Source organism: Culex quinquefasciatus, chromosome 1 (genome assembly GCF_015732765.1).
Source record: "Culex quinquefasciatus strain JHB chromosome 1, VPISU_Cqui_1.0_pri_paternal, whole genome shotgun sequence".
NCBI classification, from domain to species: Eukaryota; Metazoa; Arthropoda; class Insecta; order Diptera; family Culicidae; genus Culex; species Culex quinquefasciatus.
In genome coordinates, this window is record NC_051861.1 from 69,186,695 (window position 1) to 69,208,515 (window position 21,821).

General features: G+C 43.5%; 3 protein-coding genes across 6 annotated transcripts in view; all 3 read left to right on the forward strand.

Moving 5' to 3' along the window:
• LOC6049163 (venom dipeptidyl peptidase 4) overlaps nt 1–21,821 on the forward strand; it is a 90,136-nt gene that overhangs the window by 16,177 nt on the left and 52,138 nt on the right. For all 4 annotated transcript variants that reach the window (XM_038267037.1, XM_038267038.1, XM_038267036.1 and 1 more), the window contains 8 exons: nt 18,103–18,201; nt 18,266–18,369; nt 18,620–18,708; nt 18,768–19,000; nt 19,105–19,249; nt 19,337–19,622; nt 19,681–19,906; nt 21,210–21,819. In XM_038267037.1, the coding sequence (XP_038122965.1) occupies nt 18,103–18,201; nt 18,266–18,369; nt 18,620–18,708; nt 18,768–19,000; nt 19,105–19,249; nt 19,337–19,622; nt 19,681–19,906; nt 21,210–21,819 (1,792 nt within the window). The remainder of the gene's footprint in view (nt 1–18,102; nt 18,202–18,265; nt 18,370–18,619; nt 18,709–18,767; nt 19,001–19,104; nt 19,250–19,336; nt 19,623–19,680; nt 19,907–21,209; nt 21,820–21,821) is intronic.
• On the forward strand, nt 2,309–6,813 carry LOC119771236. Its single transcript, XM_038267045.1, has 5 exons — nt 2,309–3,238; nt 3,297–3,389; nt 3,446–4,486; nt 4,545–5,765; nt 6,360–6,813. The coding sequence occupies exons 4-5, from the start codon at nt 5,018–5,020 to the stop codon at nt 6,782–6,784; spliced, it is 1,173 nt and encodes a 390-aa protein (XP_038122973.1). The 5' UTR covers nt 2,309–3,238; nt 3,297–3,389; nt 3,446–4,486; nt 4,545–5,017; the 3' UTR covers nt 6,785–6,813.
• On the forward strand, nt 8,015–11,572 carry LOC119771239. Its single transcript, XM_038267049.1, has 4 exons — nt 8,015–8,206; nt 8,273–8,547; nt 10,156–10,422; nt 10,568–11,572. The coding sequence occupies exons 3-4, from the start codon at nt 10,218–10,220 to the stop codon at nt 10,939–10,941; spliced, it is 579 nt and encodes a 192-aa protein (XP_038122977.1). The 5' UTR covers nt 8,015–8,206; nt 8,273–8,547; nt 10,156–10,217; the 3' UTR covers nt 10,942–11,572.

The window sequence follows — 21,821 nt, forward strand, 5'->3', positions numbered from 1 at the left end:
GCGCTGATGGCGAACGACACCTGGACGCTGACGGAATTACCGAAGGGCAGAAAGGCCATCAAGTGTCGGTGGGTCTTCAAGACCAAGCACGACGCGAGTGGTAATGTAGATCGGCACAAGGCGCGGTTGGTTGTGAAAGGATTTTCGCAGCGAAAAGGGGAAGACTATGACGAAACCTACTCGCCAGTCGTACGTCACAGTTCCCTGCGATATCTGTTCGCGCTCTCCGCCAGATATGACTTGTCGATGGACCAGATGGACGCCACAACCGCCTTCCTGCAGAGCGAGTTGGAAGAGGAAATTTTCATGGAGCAGCCACCCTGTTTCGAGGACCCGACCAGACGCAACCTGGTCTGCCGCTTGAACAAAGCGCTCTACGGATTGAAGCAGTCAAGCCGAGTGTGGAACGGAAAGTTGGACGCCGCACTGAAACGTTTTGGTCTGCATTCCTCGAAGTACGACCCGTGCCTGTACAACCGGATCGCCGACGGAAAGATACTGTTCGTCGCAATCTACGTCGACGACGTCGTGATCGTTTCCAATGACGAAGGGGTGAAGAACGAGATCAAGGCCAAGCTGAGCAGCACATTCCGGATGAAGGACTTGGGACCTGTCAGCAGCTGCCTGGGCATCCGCGTCACCCGCGGACAAGGCTGTGTCGCGCTAGACCAGCAAGCATACATTGAATCGATGCTCACCCGGTTCAACATGCAGAACGCCAAGCCCGTGTCGACACCATCGAACCCGTGCGTGAAGCTGATCAAGGAAATGGCGCCGAAAACGACGGACGAGGCGGAGAAGATGAAACGAGTTCCCTACCCCGAAGCCGTAGGAAGTCTGATGTACCTGGCCACCTGTACCCGGCCGGACATCATGCACGCAGTGAACCAACTGAGTCGTTTCAACGCAAATCCTGGGCCGAAGCACTGGGAAGCAGTCAAACACCTGTTCCGGTACCTACGAGGCACGTGCGGGTTGAAGCTGCGTTACAGGAAGCACGGCAACACAGAGCTAGTCGGGTACGCCGACGCAAGCTGGGCATCGGATTTGGACGACCGGAAGTCAACAAGTGGCTACATCTTTATGCTGCAAGGAGGTGCAGTTGCTTGGAGCTGCAAACGACAGCCGACTGTCGCGCTGTCAACCTGTGAAGCCGAGTATATGGCTCTGGCTGCCACTGTTCAGGAAGCTTCGTGGTGGCACGGATTGTTGGCTCAACTGGGACGAAAGCAACCGATCGAGCTACGCTGCGATAACCAGAGCGCCATCTGCATCGCCAAGAATGGAGGTTACACGCCGCGTACCAAGCATATCGACATTCGTCACCATTATATCCGTGACGCCCTCGACAAGAAGATCGTGCAGCTGACCTACGTCAGCACGGACGAACAGACGGCGGACGGCCTGACAAAGTCTCTGGAACGGATCAAGCTGGAGCGCAACCGATCAGCGATGGGGATCAGCGGATCAGCTTAAGGAGGTGTGTTGGAGATTTAAGCTGTCCACTTGTCTGTGGTAGATTAGTAAACAAGAAGAAATGAGTAAACGCCCTTTAGCGTGTAGCTCAACTCCTGTCAGATATTTTCACTCTGCTGTAAACACTCTCGAACTCGCTCTCGAATATAACTTTGACAAACGTACACGCGGTTTTATTTCTACTGCCGCTCCACCTTTTACAAAAATTATTCAAATAGATAAATAAAGATAAGCAAAATTGACATCGCTGCCAAATTAAGGAAAAACAGACAGTTTGTTACAGCAGCATCAATTGGTAAAATAGAGTGGAAAAGCGTTGAGAAACAAGAGAATCAAATGAGTAAAATCGAAATCAAATGGAGTAAACAGAAGTAAACAGAAGCCGCGTTAGAAAATCAGTGAAACAAAATAAACAGAAGATAGGTGGTAGATGAAAGGAATGAAGAGAAACCCCGTTGTGCGATGTTTCAGGTACATCCACAGCAGTTGACTCAACATACTGCGAATCAAAACAATACCGTCTACAATCACAAATTACATCCCTTTCCCACATTGTCGCGCCCCTTTCTTTTAGCCGTCTCGACTTTGACCCGCGGTGGTCAAAGGTTTACGATCCGTTTCCACAGGCCACCAGCTAGGTCATCATGAAAACCAAGCCAACGTGGAGGTAAGAAAATAGGACACTTGCAAGGAACCAGAAATATACTGTCTTGATCAAGAAATGATCTAACAGGACTACGGACGTAGTCAGTGACGCTCCTTCCAGGATGTTCCTCGCCTGAGCGTCAACTGAAGAGGTATCATCAGAATCATTCGCACTTGGCCTGCAACAACAGCGCCTATACAAAATTGACAAAAAGTGGCTCCGACTGCAGATAATTTAGCGATTTTGACTCCAGCTTCTCAGATTTGTCGATTCCAACTCCAACGCACCAAAAAGACCCGACTCCACCGGTTCCGACCCCTTAGCACTGATATATAATTAAATAAATAAAATAAAATTAGGCAATAAAATACAAAATAAGTCAGTAAGTTCAGACAAAACAAAATTTAATTATTGAATTTTGTTACGTTTGTTTTTTTTTTAATAAGTTTTTTTGTCATGTATATGTGAAAAACCCAGCAAGATTGTTTTATATATAAGCTTGTTCTAAAAAAAACTTGAATACTGTGAAAACTAGATTGTAAATTTTCTCCGTGTACTCACTCGCCGATATTTGCCACCTGGGAAACACATTGAAAACATGGCAAGTGAAATTATTTTCTTGCGGAATTGCTGCGGAAGCTTCGGCACTGGCAGCTGTCACACATACATTAGCAAATCAAAGACCTACAACGCCTACAACGCTTCGTGCAGGAAGCTGGACATTTTCTTCGATCGCTCACAGAAGAAGCACGTTAAATCCAAAAAAGGGCGCTTGTGAATGGGATTATTGGTGCCGTGGATCGTTTAGCTGGAGCAGAAATCAACAGCGGGAGATTGGATTGCGCCAGGTCATTGGCGGTTGAGCACGTGCCGCTAGTCGATGATTGGCCAAGTATCGATTCAACGGTGAGCGGGCGGTCCAGAAATTCAGCGAGAAGGGAACGCGGAACATTTCGGCTTCACCGTCTGGGATACGTGAACCTGATACCCTGGTTGGCAAGTGTCCGTGTAGATCCGGCAATCATCTCGCTGAGTGCGGCTGCTGTACGTGAAGGAATCGGTACACGTTCTCGGACACGAGCATAGTACGATAGCAGAAACTCGGTGTGTTGTCAGGTACTTTCACGCATAAATTAACCTGTGACTGAAACCCTAACGATTCTTCCGACCGCAGATCGCTAAGCGCGGAGTACCTGGCAAGACGTGGATACAACCACCATCCGCGAGGTCGATGCCACTTTGCAATACCACAAAGACCCTCACAGAGGTAATTTGATAACCGTCGAGATGTTGACATGTCACTAACGTTCACCGACGTTTTAGGGTCTTTTTGGAGTGCTGATTCGACGATAACACATCCGAGCGTACCGCTCGCTGCAGGAGAACCTACTGCTTGGATAAGTGTAGACTTTCAACGAGTGAACTTACTCATCTAGTTCTCGACGTCCAAACCAGCTGGAACTGGGTTAGAACCTCGTTGAACCGCATGTGTGTGAGTGCCAAGGGTTAGTGCTGGTTGTACGCCGTGTCAGAAAAGACCTGTGGGAAGATCAGCGGCGAATCGAGCATGAGCAGTCCTACCGGCGAATATCAGTGGAGAGCTGCCAGAGTAAAGATCGTGCGCATGCTAGACGAAACATCCCGGCCGCATCCAGTACCAGAAGAAGCAGGCAGAAGCATAAGGCAAGCGGGGCGAGTGAGGCGAAACAGTGAGTGCTAGTTGTATAAGAACAGGGTGCACCCATGAAGATTAGCATAAGCAAACAATTAAGGCTAAAGGCCGTACACATTTTGTTAGTTTAAGAGCAAATTCGCCAATTTGGGCAGTTTAATATAAACATGCATAAAAACTAGTTGTTGGTTGGTAATTTCTTATCGAGCAGCCGGAGATGAAAAGCTCTCGTTACAATTTATACTGGTATAACGCTACCAAACTATAATAACAATTTTTTATAATGAAAAATTCGGAAGAAACAGGAAGAAACACTTTTTAAAAGTAATTTCCATAAAAAGGCACAAGTTAACAAATTAGCAAATTACCCCGAAACAGTATTTATGATGTGCGATATCAGGGTAATTCATCCGTTCCAGACTGTCAAAATTCCAAAACGTCAACGCGTCCGCCGCCATTCTTCGGTACGCAGCTTTTGTTCCTGTATGACGTTTCGAGGCGAGGCCCTGGAAAATCCCAAGCAAGTGTGTTAAAGTGAACTCATAATGTAATGCTGATTCTCACAGTGGAACGCTAGGGCTAGACGTTTGCCGCGCAAACTTTTTATTTTGCGAAAAAATTGAAACAAAGAGGGAAGAAATTACAGCTACTCGAACGAATTAAATGATTGATTTTTGCCAATACACGAAATGGTATGTAAAAAACAATTCTGAAACAAAAAAAAAAGTGCATCATGTGCATCTATTTTAGGACCAAAAAAGCGAATCGATTCCAATCGCTGTAAAGATAGAACGTGAAGGAAAGTTGCTGAAGCAAGCAATAATCGCTGTTGGTACCGATTCAACATTTACAAGTGTTATCCAGCGGGCTCTGGAACAGATTCAAAGCGTTTTTGCTGGGGTCGAATCATTTGATCAAAGCGACCTTTTCAACATTCCAGCACAGAACACCTTGTCGAACTGCGTCGCTGCTTTGGGCGGATGTTCAAAAGTGCTCTGCATCCTCGTACCGGAAATTCCGGAACGACCTCCGGTAAAGAATGCGCTTGCGAATTTAATGAAAAATGCGGCGATGGTCAAGCTTCCAGAAGAAAAGGCCGAGAACGATGGGCGCTCCTGCATCCACAATCGAGTTGTGCAATACCTTCGGGAACAAAGCATTGGATTTAGACCGTTTCAGAAAAACGAGATGGATGCTTTCATGACTACCGTCGGTTCTACGTTATGGCAGCTGGACGGAAGCTGGCACAAATTTCACACGGCGTCAAACGTACAAGCTCTCCCAGAATCGCTACATTTTGTCCCAGAAGGCCATCATATCGCATTCTACATCACGGAAACCACAAGAAAAAGTGCACTCCCCAAATAAAATCGGACGAACTGTTGGTCAATTACGAACGCCTCGAACTCTTGACAACAAAACGCTATCTGCAGGCCGAAGGCTGGAAACCGGTTTTACGTGATATTCAACAGCTGAAAGATTCTATTGGTGACTATCTTCGCCACGTTTTTAGAGCCTGTGATGTTAAGTCCGCTCCATCATGTGATTTGGAGAAAGTAGATGTTGAAAACCGCGTCCTAAAAGTGGTCCTCCCCGTCCATCAGCGAGATGAAAGTGTTAAGCTGCGTTACAAGGACCTGGAAAAACGTCTTTTGGATGTCCCTACTTACACCGAGTTGAATATGATTTTTGTCACACCGATTGAACGCAGGATGAAGCACAAATATATTATTAGACTCCAGCTGGGATTTGCAGTTCATCTGTATCGTACGTATTCCCCAAATGCGACGTTTGTGTGGAGGATTGATCTGAGCGATAGTGACGTAAACTCTGCGTTGGTTGTGGCGAGAATTGAGAAGAACCTGTTTGAACGAGTTATGGCTGATAAGCTTAAAAAGCTGGAAGAAACCTTCGGAGGAACCGCCAACTGGACTGAGTCGAAAGTTCTAGAACTCGTCTCGGCAGCGCAAGGTAAATATTCCTTTCCTGATTACCATCATTAGGGGTGAAATTGTGCCGATGAACCTTCCGTAGTTTTTATGACACTGAATACGAACATTGATTTTCCAAATGATGCAAGAGCCATTTGTAAACAATGCCGTTCATCGATCTTTACTCGATGTTATTGTTTATCTACATGACTTCAAATGTTCTACAGAGGGGATTCGTTAATTTTAATTTCGCCACTTCAAATGTCCGTTAATTTGCTCGCTAATTCAAACAAGTTCGAATTGAAAAGCACTCAATCGTCAACACCAGTTGTCAAACTGATGTTGACGTTTCAACACAATTGTTCGACAATTTCTGAACACGTGGATTCAAGCTTTTGACAGCTGTCAGTCGTTCCAAATAGCGAGTTTGGATTCGCTCATTCAAATGCAGTTCCATTCGAGCTAGCGAATCCGCTCTGTGAACTGAACAGTAAAAATTGTTTTGTTTTCGAAAAAAAAGCAAATATGTAGAATTCAAACAAACCTGAAGTCAAACCCGTCAAAATCACTGGCACATTCTCACCATAAGCCGACTGTACCACCACCTTAAGGTAATTTTAATTTAAATTTTCAGAGGATGATTCTCCACCGAACGGTGCCACCCAAGCAGGCTATAAACTGCTGCTTGACGAAGGCTATGGAGTTTCGGAGGCCGTTGAGCTGGAGAAAGATGCAGTAGCATGCTCAACGGGAAAGTTCTCAAACTTCTGGGACTCCGTTTCGAAGGTTCTGGCGGCCGACGACTTAACTGTCGCTGAGGAACGGCGACATGGCGAGACAAGCTGGATTTCTCCTCTGTGTGTGTCGCTGAGCGATCTTATGCGGAAATGTGAGGTTGAAATGGAACGCAGTTTCCCTAATTCGCCGATGAACTTCATTCCGTCTTACGAGTACTTTAGGCTCCAGTTCGTGCCACGCAACAGTCATACAGAACACGGAAAGGGGATCCATCGCCAAATCGCGATAAAGTTCGCTAAAACTAGCGAAAAATGTCGCTAATTTCTCAGCCTGCACAAAAATTACCTAGAATCGCTAATTTTTTTCGCTGGTTTGGAAACCGATGAAATTCTACCAAACCAGTGAAAAAAAACACTGGTTTGGTGAAAAATGTCGCTGTTTGGGGGATCAGTTTTGCTAGAATCAGAAAATTTTCTCGCTGGTTTGGAAAAAGCGGCAGGGCACCAAAATCAACCAGGAGATTATTGTACTGGTTTTGGGAAACAATTCGCTGGTCCAGCGGATTTCTTCGCTGGACCAGTGTTCTTTTACGCTGGATCAGCGTTTTCTATCGCTGACGTCCGGGTTTTTTTTCCGCGGCAGCAGCTCGTACCAAAATCAACCAGGAGATTATTCTACTGGTTCCGGCAAAAAATCCGCTGGTTCAGCGAATGTTTCCACTGGACCAGTGTTTTTTTGCACTGGATCAGCGTTTTTTATCACCGACGTTTGTTTTTTTGTTTTGGCGGCAGAAGCCTATGCCAAAATAAACCAGGTTGTACTTACTTGCCACAGCACAAACTGTTCCGCGGCCATGGTCAAGTTCCTCGCCTACGATTCTTGCTGCCACCTGCGACAATTTGTGCACTCATCTATGCACGGAAAGGGGATCCATCGCCAAATCGCGATAAAGTTCGCTAAAACTAGCGAAAAATGTCGCTAATTTCTCAGCCTGCACAAAAATTACCTAGAATCGCTAATTTTTTTCGCTGGTTTGGAAACCGATGAAATTCTACCAAACCAGTGAAAAAAAACACTGGTTTGGTGAAAAATGTCGCTGTTTGGGGGATCAGTTTTGCTAGAATCAGAAAATTTTCTCGCTGGTTTGGAAAAAGCGGCAGGGCACCAAAATCAACCAGGAGATTATTGTACTGGTTTTGGGAAACAATTCGCTGGTCCAGCGGATTTCTTCGCTGGACCAGTGTTCTTTTACGCTGGATCACCTGTTGAGTATGTATTTTAATGCTGAACACTTGATGCAGAACTTTTTCATGCTTTTTTGTTTTGAAAAAACCCCTAAAGCAATTCGATTGCCACAAATCGCTTCCGAACGTGAACAATAACAAACATTTATGACGGCTGTCGGAAGGATGTGTATCAAACCAGCGAAAACTTTCGCTGGAAAAGAAACCGTTTCGGAAATAACAAACCAGCGAAACCAAGTTGCTGGATTTGATTTCGCGCAGCCACCTTTTTCAGCGAAAAATTTCGCTGGTTTAGAGAAAAATTTCGCTGATATCAGCAAAACCAACCCAGCAAAATTCGGTAGCTGGTTTGGCGATCGATCCCCTTTCCGTGAAGTATCTAAAAGGTACTACGGGCGATTTGACGTCAAATTCGGCTTACAAAAGCGAACATTGCACAAGTCACATGTTGACCAGCACTTCGGAGCCAAGCAATTCCAGTTTCTTAAAGCCATGGCTGGTTAGTGAAATCAGATCTGTTATTGATTATTTACTTTTATCTCATTCAAAATTATACTCATTTCAGGAAAATTTTGTGATCATTCACTTGCGTTTTTCATGGATGACAAAGCAACGATTCCAGTTGGTTTCGTCGGAGCGCCGGTCAGTGCCACTCGTCGACAAAGAAGTGTGCTGATGGCCGGCTTGGACGGCAGAGGATTGAATGCCATGGACCATGATAACATTCCGCAGCATATCGTGCCATCAGTGTCTATCAAGTCCCACCAAAGGAACTCACCGATTCGTGGTACTGTGGAAAGCCGATCATTACTCTCAAAGATGCTATTTTCCAACCGTCATCTGCTCATTCCTTTGTGGACCATCATTCAGTGAGGTACTCCTGGATTTAAGCTCCTGAAAAGTGCTTAAAAGTGCAAAAATGCCTCAAGGCAAGAAAAAGAGGCGGTCCTCACCAGCAGGATCGGCAGATTTGAAGAAGCTAAAGAATGCCGAAGCGCTACCTGCAAAGCCAGGCAGTTTGAGCAAGGACGCTCATAAATTGTCTGGAAACCAGTTCGCTACCCTCCCTGTGGACGTGAGTGAGAAGGAAGAATTTGAACGACGGGAAAAGTTGCCACCCATTTTTGTGAAAACATCGTCATCGGATTCGGTGCGAAATTGGCTGACCGGGTTTATCAAATCTGGTGCTTTGCGAGCTTCCATTCGCTTGTGTGCTGATGGACTCAAAATTCTGTTACCTACCAGAAAGGATTACAACTACGTTCGGGATTTCCTGAACAACACAAAGATTGAATACTACAGCCATGACGATCCAGGTAAACGCCCCATGAAACAGGTCCTCCGTGGCTTGTACGACATGGATGTGAGTGTGCTGAAAGAAGAGCTCAAAACTCTTAAGTTGAACGTGATCGAAGTCTTCAAGATGACGAGACACAACAAGGACATCAAGTACCGTGATCAACTGTACCTGGTTCATCTCGAGAAAGGATCGACAACGCCGTCTGAGCTGAAAGCAGTTCGGGCTATTTTCAACATCATCGTGACTTGGGAACGTTATCGTCCAGTGCACCGTGACGTGACGCAATGTTCGAACTGCTTGCAGTTTGGACATGGTGGAAGGAACTGTTTCATCAAGAGTCGTTGTGCAACCTGCGGAGGTGAGCACAAAACACAAGCTTGCGAAACAATCAACGAGAACATCGAAGCCAAATGCTTCAATTGCGGCGGCGACCATTCTACCAAGAATCGTAGCTGCCCAAAACGTGCTGAGTTTGTAAAAATTCGGCAGCAAGCGACGACGATGCACCAACCAAATCGTCGCAAAACACCACCAGCATACACGGACGTGGATTTTCCTGCTTTGGCGTCACCAGGAGCAGGATCTGTTCGAGTGGTTCCAAATCTGCAGCCATTGCCGTTGAATCAGCGGCAAAGAGTTGCAGAGCATACAACACCTCCAGGCTTCAGTCAGCAACCGAGGGAAAACCAACCAGCACCAACGAGTGAAGACAGCAGTGACCTGTTTTCACCACAAGAACTTCTGAACATTTTCATCGAGATGACAACAACTCTGCGTGGGTGCAAAACTCGCCAGGAACAAGTAAAAACACTTGGAGCGTTCATCTTAAAATACAGTTCGTAGTTAACTCGTTCTAGTGATTTTGAATATTTCAATGGATTTATTTTTTTTTTAGTTTTAGGTTAGGATTAGCTGTTAAAGTGATTTTTTTCTTTTCTTTTCTTTTTTTACCCAAATGTATTCAATTCAATGCAATAATGTAAAACAATTTGAAGCAAATAAATAAATGTGATCAGTTAATAATAAAACGCAAAATACAACAAAGATGAAGAGCATTAGGCCATACCACTTATCATGTAAAAGAAATGTAATTATTATAAAAATGTTCAATAAAGACATATTTAATTAAAATTAATTAAAACCGTCATCTGCTTTTCGCCATGCTGCGGAGGTTGTGAAACATTTGTCGGTTGCCGATCACAATCGACCAATGATGTTTTTTGGGACAGACAGTGGCCCCGACCACAACGTTACGTCGATTCTGGTGATGCTCAGCTACATATACATCTTCATAGAACTTGATTTGGACTTTCTGGGAGCCGCACGCACGCCGCCAAACTTCTCTGTTGTTAACCCAGCTGAGAGATTCATGAGTGTTGCAAACATCGCTCTGGTGGGTGTGTCGTTGTCAAGAAATGGAGTCTAACATTTCAAAAGGGCACAAAACTTTTGTAAACAACATTGTATTCCTTTCACTCAAATGACAGTTTGCATAAGGTGTGAGAGGGATACAATCTTGTTTACAAAAGTTTTGTGCCCTAATGAAATGGAAAGCACGAAATAACCTGGGAGCCGACGAGAAGAAAGTGAAATCTTTCACGAGCAAAAAGCTGTGGCGAGATGCACACCAGAAACGTCCGGATATTGATTACCCTCAGCTGGCTCTGGATGGGACGAAAGATGCTAGAAAGCTGTTGTCGGATCGATTTGAACGTCTCACTTACAAGGGAGAACAGGTCCAGATCGGCGAGCCGGTAACTGAAGAGGAGATATCGGAGCTAAAGTTGAAGATTTCCGCGCTGTTTGACATCGACTTTTCTGCTGCACTGCTAAAAGCGAAAGTTCTGAAAGTTCCTGCCGTGGAGGAATTTTTCGCCGACCACGTACGATGCACGAAGTACACGTTCCAGGTGAAAAAGTGTAAGAAGGACTAATGTCGATTTCATGAGAAAATTCGACTTCCGGTAGAAGTTTTCGATGATGTTCATTGGGTGCCAAGTCCAGAGTTGAAAGGGGACCACTATCTTAACTTTGAGGACGTCTATGGTAGGGATCCCACAGACAAGGACGTGCCCAGCCTGAACACTGCAGGATCATTGGAATCAGATGCTTTGAAACCGCCGTTCCCCCTGGCGCACACGCGAGCCAGGATGATAGTTCGTTGCACCGAGTGTGAGTTTCCTCGATTGCTGTATACAAAGTACGGCATCGACAAGTCTCTTAAGGCTAAACTGGAGGCATATTTCGAGGAAAAATTATTTGTCTGCGGAGCTGATCTTCCAGAATTCCCACAAGTGTTCCAGAACCGTAAATTGTCCTGCCGCGAACCCATTTCTCTACATTATTATCAAACAGGATCAGCACTGCCAGGATTTATGCCACAGTGTGCAAAATGTCTATGTGACGTCACCCGGACGCCCAACACTATCTTGTACTGCGATAAGTGCTGTACACAGACGCCGAAACCAGTGAAAGTGTTTAAGAAGCAAGGAAGGCCGAAGGAGAATTAAGCTGCTGTGATGTTGATTCAATGTTTATTGATCACTTTTTTTTACATACATTTGTTCGTTACAAGAAATATAAAATAAGCCATTTGCAAGCTTTTTCCCCCTGAATGTTGTTTGAGCAAAGGGACAAAACTTTGGAAAATATTTGTACCAGCCTAATATAATTTTGAATGAGCAGTTTGGCTTCCGTAAGGGACATAATACTGCTCATCAGCTTACGAGAGTAACTAAAATCATCAAGCAGAACAAGCTTGAGTCTTAATCAACTGCTATGGCTTTGTTGGATGTTGAGAAGGCTTTTGACAATGTTTGGCATGATGGTTTGATACATAAACTGTATTTGTACGGTTTTCCAATGTATCTTATCAAAATTATCCAGCACTATCTTTCGGAGAGATCGTTCAGGGTTTTTCTGAATGGGATTGCTTCTGGATTATTCAACATTGATGCTGGGGTTCCCCAAGGAAGTATTCTTGGCCCACTTCTGTACAATATTTTTACATCTGATTTGGCTACTCTTCCTGGTAATGGTGTGTTGTCACTTTTTGCTGATGACACTGCCGTTATTTATAAGGGTAAAATAACCAGATATTTAGTTGGCCGTCTTCAGAAGGGTCTTGACGTTCTTTCCGAATACTTTGGCGATTTGAAAATTCGCATAAATGCAGCCAAAACTCAAACCATCATTTTCCTCATTCCAAATCGGCCAGATTTGCCCCAAAGGATGATGTTTTGATTAAAATGAATGATGTTTCGATACCCTGGTCAAAGGAAGTTGTCTACTTAGGTCTCATACATGACTCGAAACTTTTGTTTCGGCAGCATGTAGACAAAATATTGAACAAGTGCAGCATTCTTATCAGGTGCTTGTACCCTTTAATTAACAGAAAATCAAAGCTTTCTTTGAAAAATAAGCTAGCAGTTTACAAAGAAATAATTTACCCCGTTATTGAGTATGCAGTCCCGCCCGTGTGGATCAATCGGACCGCGCACTGGACTCACTATCCAGAGGTCGACGGTTCGAATCCCGCGGCGGGCGCTCTAAAATTCTTTGTGTAAATATGGGTATTCGGCGCCGTCGCTCCGTGCCATACTTTCATACACTTAGGAGCCCAGGGCGGCGAAGTCCTTGTAGATAAAAGGAAGACACTAGTGGTTGGTACTAGCAATGGTGGCCGACAGCTATAAAGTCAACTTCGTTCGTACCTGTTTGGGAGTGTTGCGCTAGAACTCATAAATTGAAGCTCCAGCGTGTCCAAAACAAGGTACTCAAAATGGTTTTGAATGTTCCTGGCTGGACAAGATCAAGTGAGGTTCATGGATTAGCAGAAGTAAAAATGTTGGATCAGAAGATTCAAGAAAAATGTTTGAAATTCAGGGAAAAATGTTCTATTTCTGAATACCCCTTGATTCAAGGATTGGTTTAGTTTATTGTAAGTTTAAGTTAGTTTTAGGTTAGGTTATGTTTTCTTAAAAAAAATTTTTCCCTCATTGTACCTAGTGTTACAAAAATGATAAATCATATACTTTTAAAGTTATGAAAATGAACAGTGTTTAAATCACGAAAAGCAAACTAAAGCTGAAGAGCCACAGCTGACCACTTATTATGTAAACCAAATGTAATTATTATAAGAAAGATTCAACAAAGTATATTTAATAGGATGTAACAAAAATGACTTTTTGGCGGGCATTCAGGGGTTTGTTCCGGTGGGCATACTGAGCCTAAATCCCAAATATGAGCTTGATTGGACGTAACAGGAGCTGGCGCTCCGCCCTTCAATTTTAAATGGGATTTAACCCGTAAAAAAATATTTTTCAAAATGTCACTTTTGAGGCATTTTGCCAAATGCGTTTACCAAAAACATCACTGGCGTGTAGGCCAGATCCTTGCGCATCTTTTGGTATATATAACATTGAAGTTTGGAGCATCCTGGAGCTCGGTACAGACCTTCAAAGTTTGGCATTTTTTCGAAAAATCGGTCCCAGCAAAATCAAATGGCGTCTTGGGCGTCGCGAAGTGCGACGCATATCTTTTTTGCCGGGGCCGATTTTTCGAAAAAATGCCAAACTTTGAAGGTCTGTACCGAGCTCCAGGATGCTCCAAACTTCAATGTTATATATACCAAAAGATGCGCAAGGATCTGGCCTACACGCCAGTGATGTTTTTGTAAACGCATTGGTGGCCAAAATGCCTCAAAAAGTGACATTTTTGATATTTTACGGGTTAAATCCCATTTAAATTGAAGGGCGGAGCGCCAGCTCCTCGTCCAATCAAGCTCATATTTGGGATTTAGGCTCAGTATGCCCACCGGAACTGAATGCCCGCCAAAAAGTCATTTTGTTACATCCTAATATTTAATTAAAAAAATTAATTAAAATTTAAGTTTTCTTAATAAATTTGCAAGTCATAATGACCCTTTTATAAACTGACCCTCAAACTTACATTGCACTTCCTTCGGGATTCGAACTCATTACTGTTAGATAAGGGTTTGTTCAAATATTACGTCCAGAGATTTTCAGGATTTCAGACCCCCCCCCTGTCACGCCCTTTTCCTATACCTTTAACATGGGCTGTCACAAACTTCAGACCCCCCCCCCCCCTCCCCCTATTCATGGACGTAATTTTTGAACGAACCCTAACGATTCTGATTGACTACCAACCAACTGATTCAGGCAGATAAAATGTGGAATTCGGAGCAAATATTTTACAAACCTTAAAAAAAAACTTCAAAAAATGAAATTTAAGTGCAATCAGCTGAAATCAATTAAACATGCATTCCTATGCATTTAGAATCATTTAAGCTCATTTGAGCTTCAAATTTGGCCCGGCTTCCAAAAACTTTGAGCACCCCTGAATTAAGCAATGATCAATGTAGTCTACGTTTGTTTGACGAATAAATAAATAAACTATGAATGGATCCTGCTAGTGTAAGTGTGGACTAAAGTTTGTCGCTTAGCTTGTAGGAGCGTTTGAAGTAAAAGCACGCGTATTCCATAGTAATTTCCATGTAAACTTAAACCCCTCAGCGAAAAGCCGGTTTTCAACCAAATGAGCTCAAACTTGATATGAGAGTCCCATTGGGTACCCTCTACAAGATGGACCTTATTCCAGCCGGATCCGAGCACTTTCGAAAAAAAAATGACCCGAAATAAAAATATTTCCCAAATAAATGCATTCTAATCAGTCGAGTGCATTGAGCCACGCCCATTTTCCTATTTTCAGCTTAGTTCTATTTTTCTTCCAGCGCTCTTTTGGGTCTGCTTAGTGCTGCCAAAAATAATGAAATTTTAAGCGAACACTCACGAAAAGTAGCACTTATAGAAAAAAAAATCTGGCATCACTGGCTCACTCCAACAGGTGCTGCTTCTGGTGTTGGTGGCCACCCTTTGTTCTTTATATGCCTTCGCTTCTCGCTCGGTTTTCTTCAGCCTTCGATTGGAATGGGTCGTCAAAATTCAAACGTCAAAAGACTTGGCGCATTTAGTTTTTTGATGGCGCTTGCTACTTATTTAAATGTTTCGGGATTATTTTTCAAGACAGTGACTAACTAATGTGCCAAAGAGCATGTTGCCGGTAGTTGGAAGCAATTTTATATCTTAAGTGCTTTGAAATCGTTAGCGCAAGTGAAAAGATATTGATGGCGACTTTCGTTCAGCAGTTAACCTCTCATCTTGCGTGTGGATGTGTTTGCCATAAAAATGATAAGGAATGGTCTCGCAAAATAGAAATTATGATCAAAAGTGCATTAAATTTGATCTTTTTGGCCAGTAAATAGCATAATTTTTTTTTCTTGTGACGAAGATAGGTGTTTGATTAGTGTTACGTCCGCGGAAAAGCCCTTTCGGAGGGGTCATTAATAAACACACAAACGAGTAACACGGAACATAATAAACTATTTATTTACAACAACAATACAACAGATTAAAATGTGTGTTCTCGCGGGAAAAGTCGTGAACCATCTAACAGCTGCATTGGCGTCGACGAGATGTTACACCAATATCACTCGTGAACCCAGCTCACAATCCCATATCCAACATCTCCCCTCTGAATTGATGTTAGCGGGCCGTACGACGATCTTCACTGAATGATGGACGAAGAGGCGATGACAACGTTTGTCATCAGGAAACCAATTCCGGAGGATGAGCGAGAAGGTAGCGGTGCCCTCTCGTGGGGCGACGATTACAGGTGATCGTGCGGCACTTTCCAGTCCGACTCGACCAGGTTAACGGATGCGGTACCCGTCCGGCTGTGCCTTCGATGTCACGTACCTGGAGGTGGGACGCTGCTCCGAACGGTTGTAGATGCGCCGTCGTATGTGGCCATCCACTGCGCTGCTGGCAAAAACCGGACAGCATGTCGGCAGACATCGGGTCTGCTACGGTGTTGAGGGTGCTGCCGTTTTGAACATCCCTCGGCTGCGGGAGTGTCTGCCTGTGTGGATCAATCGGACCGCGCACTGGATTCACAATCCAGAGGTCGCCGGTTCGAATCCCGAGGCGGACGCAAATAAATTCTAAGTGTAAATATAGGTTTTCGGTGCCCTCTCCCCGTGCCATACCTTCACACTTAGGAGACCCGGGAGGCGGAGTCTTGTCGCAAAAAGAACGATACACGCCTGTGGATCCGTTGACGAAACCGCAAGGTTTAAGAGGGCCACATAATAAGGTGTTACGTCGATTCCGTTCCGTTCGGCTGCGGGAGATCACTCGCTGCGGGTGGGGTCGATTCCCGGTGAGTGCTGCTGCTGAAGTGTCGTCGAGGGAAATACGGTCGACCTCGAGACGACTTGCTGACGACCCAGCCGGAATGGCCGGAATGTTGATGCTGTTGTTGATGGCGGCGGCGCCATTGCTGGTCGATGATGCAGCACGGTTGAGATGGTTGCTGCTGCTGCCCTGCCGGGTGGAATCGGCTCCACTGCGTCGGCACTTGTTGGCAGCGATGCTGAGGCGGTTGCTCCCCGGTGTGCGCACGGCCAGCAGCAGGTGCGCTCGGTGGACCTGGCGGCCGCTGGACCGGATCCTGGCTCGAGTCCGCCATCTTCTCCCTCCTCCAACTTCTTGGTTATCCTTCGCGCGGGTTGCTGGAATTGGCCAACGACGGTGGCCAATTCTCCACTTCTCGTCGCCACTGTTACGTCCGCGGAAAAGCCCTTTCGGAGGGGTCATTAATAAACACACAAACGAGTAACACGGAACATAATAAACTATTTATTTACAACAACAATACAACAGATTAATATGTGTTCTCGTGGGAGAAGTCGTGAACCATCTAACAGCTGCATTGGCGTCGACAAGATGGTACACCAATATCACTCGTGAGCCCAGTTGTGGTGGTGTTGTCTGTGGATAGGGATCCTCACAATCCCATATCCAACAATTAGAATGGGTATATATCGCCTACATAGTGAACTAAACGTGTGTTTTTAAAAGTAAACATATTTTCATCTTTAGCGGATCTCGCTTAAGATGAAAAATGTTTTTTTAGCATCACTGAAAAAAATCTAAATTTTAGGAGGCCAAACGTTTTGCACCAAACAATCACCATCATAATGTGTTGCAGAAAAACTTTTTTAATTCCTCTCGATTGTTTAGCGTTTGTGATATTTCCAACCCAAATCATAAAATTAACAATATGGATTTATTCAAAATGCCAGTCACAATTCGCTTTAGTGTTCTCATTCTATACACTGAAAATACGCCACACGTTTTATTCAAGTGCCCAAACACTTGAATGATTGAATAAAGCCACATCATAGATTTAATTGGTTTGTGTTTCAACATCATTCCAAACCATTATCAAATGCAAGTGTTTAGGCGATTGAATTTTTGGTATTTTTTGACATGTTATTGTCATTCGGGTGGCTCAAGCTTTTCAAGTGTTTTGTTCATGAATTTGTCCCACTGCCTTTAACTATTCAAAGTGAAGAGCAAAACACTTGAAATTGATCTTAAGATCTACCCAAAACAGGCACTATTCAAAGTCAACGTGAAGTCCACATGAATTTAATGTGTTTCACTGATTGATTTTAGAGCAGCTTTCATCGAAGGCTAGAAGATAGGCTAGGACGAATAGCGCAAAAAACTCACCCGTCTTCAACTGGCCAGCCGGCGCAGTGGAAGCGTGCACGACTAGCAAGCGAGAACCTGTATTTCGCTTGTACGTATTTTTATTTTTCAACACCATTTAAAATTCAAGTGTTTGGCTATTGACATTATTTCATGGCCAGTCACCGAAATTTCAAGTTTTTTGCGATTGATATTTGAGTGCTCTGTACAGCAGGGCCAGATCATGTGTAGAACACTTCGTTGAGCTGTGCAAGTTTTGCTCAGTGATACCCTGCTAACAATATTTGAAAATGGTTTAGCATATTGTTGAATTTTCAGCTTTTTTCTTTTCTGTGATAATAAATAATTTCAGCAATATAAAATGCAAAAGTTGTTAGATTTTCGATACAATTTGAAATTCATTAAAACACAAACTCCTTCCAATTGTTAATCATTCATCAGAGTCGTTCTTGGTAGAATTTGAATTTGTATTTATCAGAAAAATAATAAAGAAAAGCTCAAAAGCACTGCAATTTTCAGAAATCGAATCGTCAAGGTTGCATGGAAAACGAATACACTTACACGATGTCCAGACTGGTCAATATCAATGGAAAGAGAACAATGGAACCTGGTTGAATAGTAAGTTTACTTAAATCTAGAATTAAATTGCCGCTTTAAAAGAGTACTGAATATATATTTGCAGAACATGAATTTGTATTTGTCAATCCGGATGGAGGATTATCTTCTCTTTACGTTGGCAGTGTTTATAACATGAACTCGAAAGTATTGATGAACAACTCTACATTTGTAAGTTTTATGTCCGAACGGTATACTTTTTTCTTTCTTTCTTACCTTATATTGAAATGCTATTCACATCTTGCGATTTGAAGCAAAAGATCCGTGAAATACAAAGCGAAAATTCTTAAATCCTTGTGTTCTAAATATTAAATGATTGAATGTAGTTTAAAAATTAAAAAAAAAAACAAGATTAGAGAACGAAACACTTTTTCGTATCGTATTTAATAACAAACTATGTTTATACAATATTTTTATTCAGAGACAATTGAATGCTGACAAGTACAGCGTTTCGCCGGATCAAAATTTTGTTCTTTTATATGCAAATTCAAATGGTTTAGGAAATACAAGGTATACAATATCAATTACAGAGTTTTATCAGAGTATTAAACCAAACATCATATTTTTAGTTATTTTATCTACGAGTTGACATCTTCCAACGTGTTTCCCTTGTCGGCAAAAGAAGGCGATCAAACCGCTCCTAGCTTGCAGCACGTGCTGTGGGCACCTCGCCAACCAACGGGCGATTCGGCTAGCAATGGTGAGAAGGGAACAATGCAAGGGATCGCGTTCGTACAGGAGGGAGATATTTACTACAAGCCGAAGGTGCAGAGTGATCTGATCTGTAGAATTACTACCAATGGTGAGTGCTACTGTCATTTAATTCTTTGAAGTTGTCTGTGTAGATTGAACAAGTTGTAAAAAAAAGATTTAAAAAACTCACGTATATTTCTTTGAATAAAACAGGTAGAACCGATTATATATTGAATGGAGTACCAGATTGGCTGTATAAAGAAGTAGAAGAGCTCAAGAGTGCTTCCCTGTTGTTTTCTCCAGATGGACAATATTTGTCATATTTATCATTCAATGTTTCAAGTGTGCATCAATACCAGTAAGTAGTTATAATTAACACCGTTTTTTCTCGAATTAACAATATTTGTTATAGTTTATTTTAATTAATGAATATTTCAAATTGCAGGTACGTATGGTATGGTGATAATGATCAGTACCCTAGCATTAGAAGTATCCGTTACCCTAAAACAAACGCACCTAATCCGAATGTAACGGTTTTTGTAGTCAACTTGAGTGTTCTGAAATTTATATCTCAAAAAGCTATAACGGTTCCCAGCTACATTAGCAACGAAAGCTACGTCGGAGGTATGGTGTGGTTGTCACCAGCAGAGTTATCCATAACATATACCAACCGTGAACAGAACATATCATATGTTCTGCTGTGTACGGCACCCAATTTCAATTGCATCGAGGTATACATAAAACTTTGATACATCCTTTCTCAAATAAAGATGGAACACTTTTATGAAGATTTTCAGCGAACGCGCAGCTGAAAATGGATGGGTTTTGATTGCCGAAAAACCATTATTTATAACGACTGAAACGGACATCGAGAATACTATTATCAACGCAACGAATCTTGCTACATCTGATATTGAGCCGAAAGAAGACGGTAAACCAACGGTGGCACCAACAAAGCTTACAAAACGTAACATTTTTATGCTAAAAAGACTGGACGTACGCGACGGTTCGCATGGTGCGTATTTGCTTTTATGCTGCATGCCAAAATGTTCTTGGTTGTATTGTTTTGACGTAGACTTACGTCTTTGTCGAAGGTACTGGGGTGCCATTCCAAAAAACCCGGGCCGAAGGCCCTGGAATATTGCGTCATCTGTCAATCGCTTATATCTTCCTTCCCTCAAATCCCTCAATGTTGGCAAAATAGTTTTACTATTGTAACAACTCAATGTTTTAAAATGTTTTCAAAATGCAGAGATTTTGCAAGCAAAATGAGCGCTTCCCACTCACGGACGGGAAGGTCAAGTACCTATTTTGAGGGGAAAATCACACAAACAGCGCGACCGGTACCGGTCGCGAAAAAGGAGGGGAAGCAGCGGGCCGAAAACATATATAAGAAACTCCGCCAGATTTCAGACCTTCATTCACGTCTCAGACGTCGGACCGGCAGCAGTAGCAGGAAAGTTCAGCCCAGAGCAGCAGCAGCAGGAGAGAGACCAGATCAGCAGCAGCAGGAGAGAGACCAGAGCAGCAGCAGCAGCAGGAGAGAGAGGGACAAGAACTGCAAAAGAAGCGCGCATCGCCTTCTCGTCGTCACCGTCAGCCAGTTGCCACTCGATGGCCGGACCGTTTGGATTTTTCGTGGTAGGGGGTGTGGAATTCCCAACTCTTCGGAGTTGCCTCACTCCCCGTCTCTCGTCCCACCCGGGACGAGGCAGCAACAAAATGAGGCACGCGCCTGCTGCCGTCTCGCCGAACAGTTGCCTTTCGTGGGTCAAGCCGTGGTTGTGAAACAATCAGGAAGGGGGTGAAGACTTCCCAACTCTTCGGAGTTGCCTCACTCCCCGTCTCTCGTCCCACCCGTGATGTTCGGTGAAATGCCTTTCAGGAGCTAGTGTTGGTCTTCGGGGGTGACGGATTGCACAGCTTTCTGAGGCTGCTCCCCCCAACCCCTCTCTATCCCCCACATTACGCTACCAAACTTTCATTCGGTTCGCGAAAAAATCGTTTTCGTTCTTCTCTCCTCCATTCGATGTTTCCATTGTTTAAATAAGACTTTCTTGTCAAAGATTTACCAACACATTCAAAGTATGGTTACATGGCAGTTGCGGTCCGATTGAATTGACTGGAGTGTGTATGTTCTGTCTTGTTGGGGGGTCCATCTCCCATTTACGATCTTATTCTGTAAATGTATTTCATGTATCTAGCTAATTCTTCAAAATTAAGATATGGAAAACTCTATGTCCACATCATAAAACTTTACGTAGTCTACGCCATTCCGGTTATGTCTGTGACATAACTACTTTGACTTTTTCTTTCAGGTTACTTCCGGCAAATAGCTCTTATCCCAATCGAAACGAAGAGGCCCATTATTTTAACGATAGGACAATACGAAGTAACGGAAATTTTTGGATATGACGAAATACGAGGTTTTGTCTATTTCATGGCAGCACCCCATAAAAAGCCTGGTCAGCGGCACCTGTATAGAATTAATTTGACCTTACACAGAAACACAGAAACGATAATAAAGGCAGCGAAGGATTTATCGACATTTTGTATGACGTGTGAATTCGATCCGTTATATTCGTTTGACCTGTTCCGAGATCCAAACAAAACCAATGGCCTAATGACCATCCCTAACAACTGTTTGTACAACAAGATCTACTTCAACACTGACTACACGTATTACGTGCAGGAATGCCTCGGGCCTGAATCCCCATCATCGTACATCGTAGATGCCGTAACGGGTAAAAAAATATTTATCCTAGACGATGGAAACCATCTTCGAAAAAAGCTAGCAGAATTGGCCAAGCCGCAAATAATGACGTTCAGTGTAGAGATCAAGTACGATTTCAACGCGCAAGTTAAGCTATTCCTACCACCTGGCATCAAGGAGGATGACGATATGTTGCTTCCGTTGATATTGCACGTGT